General features: G+C 33.0%; 1 protein-coding gene across 2 annotated transcripts in view; it reads left to right on the top strand.

The window, feature by feature from the left end:
- The first annotated feature begins 306 nt into the window (after positions 1 to 306).
- LOC143252527 (uncharacterized) overlaps positions 307 to 12,978 on the top strand; it is a 29,245-nt gene continuing 16,573 nt past the window's right edge. Inside the window, exons 1-5 of one of the 2 annotated variants that reach the window (XM_076504809.1) lie at positions 307 to 376; positions 1,790 to 1,917; positions 2,419 to 2,555; positions 10,575 to 10,650; positions 12,723 to 12,764. In XM_076504809.1, the coding sequence (XP_076360924.1) occupies positions 322 to 376; positions 1,790 to 1,917; positions 2,419 to 2,555; positions 10,575 to 10,650; positions 12,723 to 12,764 (438 nt within the window). In that variant the 5' untranslated portion in view covers positions 307 to 321. Of the gene's footprint in view, positions 1,065 to 1,789; positions 1,918 to 2,418; positions 2,556 to 10,574; positions 10,651 to 12,722; positions 12,765 to 12,978 lie in introns of both variants that reach the window. The other variant, XM_076504810.1, reaches the window with a different exon arrangement.

Here is a 12,978-nt window from a genome sequence, read left to right as displayed (position 1 = left end):
GTTGACCGATAATAGGGTTTTATCGTTACTTATATATAGAGCACTCAGTTTATCAGTTCAAAATTATAGAAGGCTAGCGCAACTATCTCTTGTATAGCTGTGCGCGAATTTCCCACATAAACAAATAAACCTCTTAAAATCCTTTCATAATGCAGTTTTTACTGAATCTGATGGCAAACAATTCCATAGGCCGATTACGCTATTAGAAAAATTATACTGCTTTGTAATTTCGTCATCTATAAAGAGCTTAACTTCAGAGAAATATTTTTAATGCAAAAAATACCCACAACACATCAAAACATTAAAATTGAGATAAGGTAGATGACGCTGATATCAGCCGGGAAATTTGTACTGCTCTTGCGAGTAATTTTAAGTTGTAGGTTTTAAAATATTTTAAAGTATTTATAACTCTAAAATGAACTATTTAAAATGAAAACTAATTAACCTAGCTAATGCTATTTAATTTTATAATACTGTACAGTTAAAGTTATAAAGTTTTTCTAAAATTAAAAATGTAAACCTTGCGAGTTAAAATAGTTCTGTTGAATACGTACTATTAAAAAATATGCGAGTGTGATGCATGCCATTCCAAAAGTTTATAACTAACATAGAAGTTACTATGTATATAAAGGTATATACATAAAAATTAGAAGCTTAGATCTGAATATCCAAGTTCTTATTAGTTCCATTCTTCAACTTCATAAAGTTGTCTCTAATTAATCCAAATTCTAGTATTAATACAGCATAATGCTAATAGTATAGATCACAAATAATACTTTAAACAATCGATTATTGTAGTCATAACAACACTTCACATCAATTCTAACCTAAGAATTCGCTTATACTCTAGTTTCTAGAATGTAATATAATTTATTTTACATAAATAAAATTTTCTTTGGAGAGTATATTTCTGAGAAACTCAAATTTCTATAACTTCTTAATTAAATTTTTTTGGTTTTAAATTAAAACACCATGAAATTGTTGTGGCATTCACATTTTCATTCAGCCCTAAAATGACAGTACTAATCCATCTCTTCTGAAAAGTCTGAACTGTCTTTTGAAAAGTTAGTATGGTTTTTACTAAATAATTATGTACACTGTTTATTTTTATTTATCAAAAGTTTTTTTAATAAACTTAAAGAACAGTGAATATATATATATATATATATATTATGTATAAGTGTGTGTGTGTAAAGTTTGAATTTTTTAAGGTTAAAAATGTGTTGTGTTTTATACAGTTTTTCTTCAAACTCGTGTTATTAGGCCTGACATTGCCAGGTGGTTATGGTGCTAACTTGCAATCTGCATATCACATGTTTCAATCTCCATCCCACCAAACATGCTCAACCTTTCAGTCGTATGTTATAATGTTATGGTCAATACCACTGTTCCTTGGTAAAAGAGTAGCCCAAGAGTTGGTTGTGGGTGTTGATGACTAGCTGCCTTCCCTCCAATCTTACACTGCTAAATTAGGGACAGATAGTGCAAATAACCTTTGTGTAGCTTAGTGAGAAATTTGAAACAAACTAAACCCAACTAGTGTTATTTTTCACAAAATTACACTCGCACTTGAAAACTTAGATGAAGTCTTGCAACATAGTTTTTATACCTAAGATCAACACTTTATCTTAATATCTACTCTTGATTTATATTTATTATGTAAAGTCAGTATTGGTTGTGTATTTAAATATACTGTAAGTGAAATTAAGTTGTCACCTGTTTTGATATTGTTTTAGTTTTTACATTTTGTTAATAGTAGTTTTAAGCATATATTCTTATTTGAATATAGATATTTTTAAAAAAATGAAGACAGTCCACAAGAAATACTTACCATTGAAAGGAAAGATTATTTATTTTGATTTGAGATCTATGCAACAGAAAAAACAATTGAGTGAATTATTTCAACATCTAGGAGGGGTAAGTTAAATTTGTATTGTTTCAGAACATGTTTATATTTAGAAGACAGAAGAGATGTATGTGGCTTTAAGAAATTTTTGAGAAAATAATAAATTGCCACAGAAATAACTATAAATTTTGTCTCTTATTTAGTATGTTAATAGATAAAAGAAACTACCAAATCTTTACTGAATCCAATTTCTTGTTACTACTGTGATTGTAATAGTTTTAAATCTAGTAAAAAACTTTACACTAAGGGCTACTTTTAGTTCTGTGTTCCACACATGCAACTGTCAAATTTAATTGTATTCTGAGATAAAGTACCAGTAGTGTTTTATGAATCCATGTACTTTTTGTTTGTATGAAACTCTTAAAATGAAAATATTCTTGTTTCACAGCAGTGAAATGCATATCCATAACACAGTAAAAATGTTTAGAACTGTATCTACATTCATGTAGACATGTTTTAAAATAATCCAGAGATGAATGAAGCATGTAATGATCCAAGTTTTCATTATTTAGATAGAGGAAGAGTTCTTAATCAGAGAGATCAATTATGTGGTAACTGACAGAAAATGGAAAATTATAGACAACAGTAATCAAGGAGGCCAATCTCCACTGGCTTCAATATCAAGTCCATTTGGTACAGCTTCTGCTGGGTAAGTACCTTGTAATTATACATATTAATGTGTATTTCTTATGAAAAGCTGTATAATGAATGGTTAATGATTTCAAAGTTAACAAAAGTATTATTCCTGTTTACTACTTAAAATTTTCACCTTATACTAAATCATCAAAAAAGAAAGATTACAGAAAGTCCATGCATAACTGGTTGGTTTCACCCATATTTGCCAAAACTTTGAAATCAAGCTGTACACCCTTGTATACTTATCCAGCAAAGATTTAAAATAATTTAATGTAAATGCACATTCTAATCATCACGTAAACTATTCCATAAGCTTATAACTTTTTAACTGAAAATTAACTTTGTCAAAGAATGCATGTGAGCTTCTTAATTTTAAACTTGGATATTTATTTTAGTCATTCCAACTTTCTTTGGTTTATGTCATGAGGAAACTTGATAACCCTTAAGTAATTCACACATTTCCAAATTTGAACAAAACATTATATGAACATTTGTCCATTGACATTTTAGTGTTTTAACACTGTTACTGACTTTGAAGTAAACATAAATATCAGACACGTTTACATTTTGAGGCAGATGTTAGGTATATTTACATAGTATACTTTCTAAATTGCCTTGGCCTATGTGAACAGTAACTGAGTTCTTGGGTGTCAAACTGTCTCCTCACTTTGCAGAGACCTCAATCACACAACCTTCCTTTGTAATGAAAGAGCTGTTACATTGATTGGCATATTGATGGATGACATATTTATTGGTCATTTATTATTAGTACAGCCTTCACACCTATGCAGTTTACAATCAAACCAAACACAGCTTTAAGAGAATTTCAATCAGCTTGTTTTTTAAGGCAGTTGATAACTGATCATGAACCATTACTTGTTTTTCATGGTGTGATGTTTATGGAGGGTTGGGATTTTTCTGCAGTAGGTATCTGTGATTTGTTCAAAATAAAATTGAACAATAAAGAAAACAGCATACAATCCATTTGATTTTAAGTAATGTATTCAAAATAAGTCAAATATACATACATAAATTTTTTACTCTATAGGTTATCAGTTTTATTTAAAAATAAATAATTATCTTCTCAAACATCCACACTAGCTGATTCAATTACTTTAAAATCCAACTGATATGACAAATTATTTTTCTCTACTCTGTTTCTTACTGTACAATCTGTGATAAATTCACTTACATTAGTTTGTGGATTACCATAGTTGTATCTCAAACTGTAAGTTTGAGGCTAAAAACTACACGATGTGGAACAAGACTCACTGAAGGTAACAAGAAAAATATCGAAGATTTTAGTAACATGGAATCAACAATATTACCAAAGCCCAGTACAACATTCTAACTGTGCACAATGTACAACTAGTATGGAGTTGTGTAATGACATTTGTCACAACTAACTCTTTTAAAACACAGTCTTCAACATTCCATGTCTAGAAAACTGAATAGTCTTGTATGCCTAACATTGTTGCATCTTTGAATACAAATGGTAATGAGCAGCCAGCCTGATGGTAACATGGAAAGAAGTCTACTTGGATCTGTAATTGTTAAATAATAATCTCACACGGTGGTTTTATAGTAGCAAAATTGATAACTTTCACCAGTTTCAAAGTGAGTGTTCGACATGTCACGCGATGTAACAGACAACAATACTAGTATTTTCACTGCATCACAAAATTACATCAATAACCTACATGTATACATATTTAACAGCCACACAACTGCATCACTGATATTAAGGCAAAGTGTGATTGTTATATGTGCCATTTGTAGCATCCCTACCTTTCTCACTAATAACTGAATGTTCACCCTGAGCAGTTGAATTCAAAAGTCTTTCATCTCCATTATAAAATCCTGTGGAGATCCTTCTGTCATTCAAACATTGGAGGAGTATCTTAACGTAACCTGTTTTAAACCAGTTTGTTTCACTACCTCCATTTTTGCACATTTTCCTGCATGATTATATATTTCCCATAGCAATAGGGCAAAAATTGTGATAGTTGGAGTTGTTATAAAGTGCTTTACTAGGTGTGGTGAGTGAATTAGCAGCCCTTTATATGAGTTTTTAAGAGCACTTACTTTGCATATGAGAAGCCTCTATTTTTTTATTCCCCAGCAATCTTCCCTGCCAAAAATAACAAAATAAATATACTGAAGAGGAAAATAGAGATACATTTCTCAAAATAACACAGAAACAAAAAAAAATGACTTCAAACTAGAATTCAGTAGCATGACTAGTAAGTAGATAAATCCAATGGCAGCTCTTCAGCCAAATCATTCTCAACAGAAGATGTGGTAGAAGTTGACACCTGAGGTTCCAAAGCACATTTCTTCAGCAGGGAATGGTACCCACATCTGTCTTTGTGAGTGACCCAGTATCTGAATGCAGAGTTGAAGTTAAAATGATCTGAAGGTTTGGACTCTATGGATAAGTTCAGTAACATTTCTGTCTTGGCCACAGATAGACTGCTCCTGGCATCTGTTTTGATGCTGTTGTACCTGCTAATTCCTCGATCACAGTCAACAGATGTAACTGGAATTATTAATCCAATTGCTGCAAGCTGAGACAGATTTGGAAAAGTTTGACAGGTCTGGTGGATGTATTCCGTGTAGAAACTCTTCATGTTTCTGTTTTTGTGAACATCCTGTTCCATTATGTTCCTTAGTAGCAGCCATTCAGTCAGTGCCTCATCTTCATTGATGAAAGGAGAGAAGTGCTGAATGAATTTCTTCAGATCATCCTCATCAGATACTGCTCTGCTGTGACATGGGCTAAATATTAAAAAAATGACATGATGTTAGTGTCTGGGAATACTACTTGTAGTCTTGTGACCACCTCTTCAACAAATGACTCCTCAGCTCATTTGTGCTTTTCTTCTTGTTTATCAATATCTTTGATGTCATGGCATCTGTAAGAAGTGTAACCACTGGCATCAGGAGCTTGTGGGAATTCCTTCAGTGCAGTCTGTGTGTAAGGACCATGGATGTGCACCAGTGACTGAATTGACAGAATTGATCCATCAATAATTGCTTTAGCCTGATTACAAGATAAATCAGCTCTCTGTAGAGATCTTGACAAAAGTCCAAGAATGCCAACAGCATCAGCCAAAATATGTGTCATCATAACAAAGCTGTAACATGACATTTGTTGGACTGTAGCAAGGCTCGCCTGAGTACCACGCTCCATTGCTATGACCTGCAGGCAGCTTATCACAGATGCAATACAGTTGACTAGTGCTTGGATAGAATCATTAAAAAAGTGCCATCGTGTGAATAACACGTGCTTGATTTTGTTGCTTTTCTCTTCATGCAATGCTTTGCTCTCTTCCAGAACCTGACACAACTTGGGAGAATATTTCAGGCTTTTTGTAACTGGTTCAAAACTGAAATGTACTGCTGCCTTTTCAGCTGCAAACTGTAATCTGTGTGCCAAACAATGACTTGTTATTATCCAGGAGAATTCCTCCTTAAATTTTGTAGCAACACTTGTTTTTATTCCCACCATGACATTTGCACCATCAGTTGCAAGTCCAACCAAGTCAACATCAAACAATCCTCAATCTGCCATGACTGAGTGCATTGTGTTGTAGATAGTGTTGGTCAGCTCAAGCACAGCAAGGAATCGACTTGTAACCTCACCTAATGATGAAAGTTACCTGATATAAATTATCAGTATAGAGGTGTTTCCTGTATCAGTTGCTTCATCTGCTTCAAGAGCAAAATATGGGAAAGACAATGCCCAAAAGTCTGCCTGCATTTCATCCTGAACTACATGATTTAGTGCACTGTACATATCATCCAGAGACTGGCTGTGGGTGTATATGAAGCTCTCTATTCCATTTTGTAACTGAGTCTGTAGTTTCTTTAGAGAGGTCACTCCCTGTTAAAAAATATATAAGAACTTGTGTTTTGAAATAAGACCACCAATTAAAGTAATAAACAAAGATATTTGGAAGAGTTGGCTAGCAACTTAATTTTTGATAGATATTTTCAAAATGTTTCACTTTTAGAAAATTGGCAAATTGCCTTTTGTTTTAAGAAAATACTGTAGAAAACAGAAAGTATCTTATTAACACTAAAATGAAGAATATTCTTACACTGAATACTTGTAGTGAAAGGAGGGAATGAAACTTTACAGTTGGGATGGCTTCCTTTGCTTGTACAAGTAATGGGGCCATCTGTGCCTGAATGCCACCTTTACACCCCACATACACATTCACAGCAGCAATTGACATGTCCTTCCTCAAAACTTGTGATGCTACTGCACTGCAATGATTTTCTGACCATGCTGTTTCACCAAGTTGTCTTTTTTAGGCTTAGTAGCAGTTTTCCCAGTAGTAGCATAAATATTTGTCTTCTTGTCCCTGCATAATTTGCAATGAAATGTATTTTGTTGGAAAACATGTTCCTGCCAAGGAAACTGTGAAAACCAAGTTTCTTTAACAACTCTGTGAAAATCACTGGTATATATTTTTTTTCACACCGACAGTCTAATCACTGCTGCAAGCTTCAGTTTCTTCAGAGCTGTCTTTTCTTTTGGAAGTGGATTTCCCACCATCAGTTGATGTTGCTTCAACCTTCTTTTGAAAAAAACTTGATATATCTAACTGTTTATATGTCTTTTATCTGATCTAGGAGTTGTCATGATCTCAATTCAAACACATGTCAAATGAAACTTGGGATTTCCACTTTGATACAGACCATGTGTTGGTTTGACGAAAGTCAGGTTTTCTCTGATTACTGTTTGTGTACCACGGGCAGAATCAGACATGTAGCATAAGAAATGAAAATAAAAGAAATCATTAGTACAGCTGAGTAATAAGTTTCTTTTAAATTTAATTTGTTAGTTGTCATATCCCTGAAATCATAAAAATACATATATAAAGAAAATATATATTACAGTAAGGGGTAGTTTTTAAAGACGTTTCTTGTTTCTTCAACTCGCTGGGGGGCGCCTCTGGTCATTTGTCATCATTAATGGTGTGGATGGCGATAAAAACTACGAAAGCTGTTAAGACTGAAACTTGAGCAGAATAAATAAAGGAAGACCATCCAAGACCAAAAAATTATCTTTCGCCACTGTGGCGAAACCAACACTAGATTTTTTAGCCACAGGCCGTTTCTTTTCGCCAATGGCGATATGGCTAATGGCTAGCGGAAGCCTAGTAAAAAAGAAAGAAGAATCTAGGATATAGGTTCCATTGGGAATCTTACAATGTGATACAGAAACACTGCTGAAATGGTAAACAAATGATTTATTAGTAACCATTTTAACTGATGAAGGAATATTTCTGATGTGATCATCCTTTTGGATGGGGGGGGACAGATGGGTGTATTTTAGTTTAAAAAACAGAGAAGCAGTGGGAATTTTAATTCCACTTTCAAAATTTGCTGGCTACTGGCAGAATTTCAGCTGATTAAGAAATTATTGGTTTATTTATTTTGACTTTGTTGCTGGTAAAAGTTGGAATTTCCTGTCTTATTTCATTTGAAATGTTTTAATAAACTTAGTATTATGTAAAGGTTTGGCTGTACTGGAAAGTAATTAATATCTTATTACATAAACAGTGTGCTTTATTGGAGAGTAATTAATATCTTATTATGTAAACAGTTTGCTGTAGTGGAGAGTAATTAATTTCTTATTACATAAACAGTCTGCCGTACTAGAGAGTAATTAATATCTTATAATGTAAACAGTCTGCCGTAATAGAGAGTAATTAATATCTTATAATGTAAACAGTCTGCCGTAATAGAGTAATTAATATCTTATTATGTAAACAGCCTGCCATGCTAGAGAGTAATTAATATCTTATGCAAACAGTTTGCAGTACTGGGGAGTAGTAACCTTTCTTAATTTATTCATGATGATAAAATGCTGGCATCTGTTTTCATTCACATAATGTTAGAAGACCTGGTTATTATCAAGTTTTACCTACTGTTCACTGGCAGATGCTAACTTCAATCACAGTGCAAGATAGCAACCTTCACATTAGTGTATCTATTTGAATTCTTTAAGAACAGTATCGTAACCTCCTAAAATATGCAAGCGTTAAAAGCCTTTTCAATGAAATAAACCATTAATAATTATAACTGCAAGCTATTAAAATATTGGACATTCATAAAGTTATTATTATAATTAGTGTGGTTTTAAATATGTTGTAGTGTTATGCCTGTCCACTGAGAGATATTAGTGTAGCAATAAACTTAATTTTTACAGTTATCCATTGATAGATATCAGTTAGTGTAGAAATAAACTTAATTTTTACAGTTATCCATTGATAGATGTCAGTTAGTGTAGTAATAAACTTTAATTGTTACAGTTGTATTCTGATAAATATTAAATAGCATGATTTTAAATGTGTTCATTACAGCTGGCCATTGGTAATTGTTAAAGTAAATAGCATGGTTTTTAATGTATTTAATTATTACAGCTGGTCAATGGTAGATATTAACTGGCATGGCTTTAAATATGTTCAATTGCTGCAGCTGTCCGCTGGCAGGTTACGTGATTTATTTAGCTGTTAGTTATATTTTACAAAATAAATATTTAATTTTCTTTCAGATTTTTTAAACTGCTTATAATCCATTTTTGTATGCATTACTGGTTTTAGGCCCTAGGACAAACTAAGGACCTCAAACTTTGAACTTGAAAATAACACAAAACAGTTCACTTCCAATTAGTGATAAAAGTTATTTCATTAGTATGTGTATAAACTAATGAGCTCATATTCAGATTATTCAAAACACAATATAATGAAACAAATAACACTATGCAACTAAGATGTACATTAACTTAAAGCTTAAGAAGAGAGATAAAGCATGGACCGAACACCACAACCGTCAGACTGTCACAGAAGAAAAAACACTACAGATTAACCCTCCAGCTACAGACCTCTTATAGTTAAGGTGTAATCCTTTACAACCCATGTTTTGGTTTATATATTGCCTGTTTCTAAAGTAGTATATGGCTCAATTCTGATATATTTAGCAAATGGTTTGTCAACATGCTGGTTCCCATGGAAACTTCATTTTCTTCTTCTGGCATTCTTATTTACCAACGAAATGTCTTTAGTGTAGAATGAAAGAAAACTTCATCCCACTCTTTCACCTTTTTTGCAGTAAATAAAACCTTACAGTGAGGGATTTAACTTGCAAAAGACAAAGGAGTTGATGCAGTAGCCAGAGAAATATCACATGGAGTTGTACACTGTTCACTTGAAACTTCACTGGAGTGTAGTTAGCAAACAGTTTCCACATTATTGTAGTGTTTTATGACCATCCATTTTATTATGCATGGAGTTTGTGTAACAAAATTGAGTAAATTATTACCAAAGATGTTACATCGCTGAAGTGGTTGTCACAGAAGATTTTAATTGTCAGTTGAGGATTATGATTTTGAATACCATATTTGAAAGATATAAAAACCCTATAGCCCAATCACTTACAAAAGGTGGACCTTTCTTCTTCAAATGTTTGCCCTGAAGAAAAAAGGCCTACTTTTTCAAAGGATCTCAGGTTATAGAGTTTTTATTTCATTTCTATCAAGACTTCTTGAACCTATGTGTTTTTCTAACATCATGAATTTTTTAAAGGATATGTAGGGGTGTTTCGACAAAATGTTTTAACAGAAGCTGAAAGTAGAGACATCTCAAAGTAACAGATATCTAGTTTTCAATGAGAGCACAATACATTACATTCATTTATCTTGGCCTTAATGTAATTAACAGTTACAATATGTTTTTCTCTTACAAAATCTATTTTTTTTTATATTATTATCATTGGGACATTATCAAATTTCCTTTTGATTTTTGAACTCATGGTTGGGTTTAAAATATTTTCTGTTTTGTTGTTGTAGATTAAACTATTAATGGTCCACTTTAACTTATTTTGTGCTCACATCTTGCAAAAACAGTGCAGTTGCAATAGCAATAAACATAAAGTTAAACTGTTACTTTTTCTTATCTTAGTTTTATTTCACTTTTTGATAAATTGGTTCTAACATGCATAATTTGTTTTACTCTTATAGACTGCCTGGAAGTGTTTCATCTCCTCTAATGCCAGACTTTTCAGGACTACAGACCAAGGGGGCACAACAACTTTTAGTAAGTGTTTTAATAATTGCAGTATCTAACATAAAATAACTAGCAGTACTGGGTGGTAAAAATTAGTCATCCATTTCATTCACCTTACACTTAAAAATGAATGTCACTTAGGTTTTGGGAAGACAAATCTTATCCAAGCTTATACTTTTATAAATATTTCAATAAGAAGAAAAGCATACAGTTTGAAAAATTTTATAGAAGATTTAAATAAAAATAAAAAAGTCCAAGGAAATTGAGGAGTGATAACTGTTTCTACTTCTATCTTTTTTAATATTTATTAAATTTTGTATTAGCAATAAGTTATAGGATTGATTATCTTAATTACAATTAATGGCTTTTTTTTTCTTTGATTGGTCAGGGTCCATAGAGGCTATCATGTTCAGACTGTGAATCCAAAGATTTATGGTTTGTTTCAAACTGCACTCTGCACTTTTGGTCTTTGAGCACACTGTAAGAGTGACTGTCAAATTTCACTGTTTTTCAGATGATCACAGCCCAAGAGTTGGCAGTGACAAGCTGTTTTCTCTCTGTCAACCCCTCGCTAGTACAGTGCTAAGTCAGTTTACAATGCTAAAATCAGGGTTTGACTCTCTGGATTCAAATGCCTCGTCATCTATGCTAATGGAATTCAGTCCCTATCTACTATCTAGGTTGGAGAAATCAGAAGAGTTGGCAGTGACAAGCTGTTTTCTCTGTCAACCCCTCATAGTACAGTGCTCAGCAATGCTAAAATCAGGGTTCGATTCCCTCAGTGGGCTGCAGATAGCCAGATGTGGCTTTGGTATAGGAAAACACACACACTGTCAGTTCAAAATGGCCTGGATTTTCAGGCCAGCTAAACAGCTAATGGTGACAGTCAGATTCTGTGTTTTATAAACAACCAGGAGCATCATTATAAGAATAGTTTATAACCAAGATTAGCATGCTAACGTCACAAGGTCATGATGATCAAAAGTTGTTACAAATTTCATGATTCTATAATTATTCAGTGTTTAAAGATGCAAACATATAAAAATGAGTTTCATTAAATGACTTGGTTTTAAAGGAGCTGTGCTGTGTACAAGACTGGGTTTTAAACAGAGCTGTGTACAAGACTCCAGATTTAGAAAGAGCTATGTACAAAACTAAGTTTTAAAAGGAGCTGTGTACAAGACTAGGTTTAAAAAGAGCTATGCTGTGTACAAGACTGGGTTTTAAAAGCAGCTGTGCTGTGTACAAAACTAGGTTTTAAACAGAGCTGTGTACAAGACTAGGTTTAAAAGAGCTATGCAAAACTAAGTTTTAAAAGTACAAGACTGGGTTTTAAAAGCAGCTGTGCTGTGTACAAGACTGGGTTTTAAACAGAGCTGTGTACAAGACTCCAGATTTAAAAAGAGCTATGTACAAAACTAAGTTTTAAAAGGAGCTGTGTACAAGACTAGGTTTAAAAGAGCTGTGCTGTGTACAAGACTGGGTTTTAAAAGCAGCTGTGCTGTGTACAAGACTGGGTACAAGACTGGGTTTTAAAAGCAGCTGTGCTGTGTACAAAACTGAGTTTTCAGAGGAGCTGTGTACAAGACTAGGTTTAAAAGGAGCTACATGCAAGACTCCTTGTTTAAAAGGAGCTGAGTACAAAACTCCAAATTTAAAAGGAGCTACGTGCAAGACTCCTTGTTGAAAAGGAGTTGTGTACAAGACTCTGAAAAGGGTTCATGAAACTGACAATATTAGTAACAAGTGAATGAAGTAGAAAACCAAAACTTCCTGAAAGTGATGTTAAGTATCTCAAATGTGATTGTTATTTCAAGAAGAATTAAACACACGTTATTTCAGTGGATATAAAATGTCTTGAAAATCAGTGCTGAGAAGGGGTAAATCAAACCAAAAACAGAGGGTTCATATACAAGATATTAGTGCATTACACAACTTGATCACTTTTCTATGATAATGTGTTGTACTGTTAATAAACCTTCATCTGATTGCTTTTGCTATTTGTTTCAGTATTACTTCTGTGTTTCCACAACTGTTTCTGTTACTTTTTATATACTTCTCTTGTCTGTAATTTACATAAACAACTTCTTGTCTTATTACAGTATCGAGGGAAAGCCCTTGTTGATAGAGCCAACAAAACCATAGTAAGTCAACATTTGTAACACAATATCAGTATGTGATTTATACATTCAGTTCAGTGAAACTTAAAATGTTGTGTTAGTTTAGTTACATAATTGTACGATTTGCCAAAAAATTTGTTTAATGACTATGAATGACCAAATTTGGATTGCTAAATGATCATCTCTTCTAATCCCTCTCAATAACCACAAGTCAAGAATTGTTTCTTAAACAGTAATA

The sequence above is a fragment of the Tachypleus tridentatus genome, chromosome 6 (assembly GCF_004210375.1).
Source record: "Tachypleus tridentatus isolate NWPU-2018 chromosome 6, ASM421037v1, whole genome shotgun sequence".
NCBI classification, from domain to species: domain Eukaryota; kingdom Metazoa; phylum Arthropoda; class Merostomata; order Xiphosura; family Limulidae; genus Tachypleus; species Tachypleus tridentatus.
Note: the sequence above shows the minus strand (reverse complement) of the source record. Positions and strands in the feature narration are given on the sequence as shown.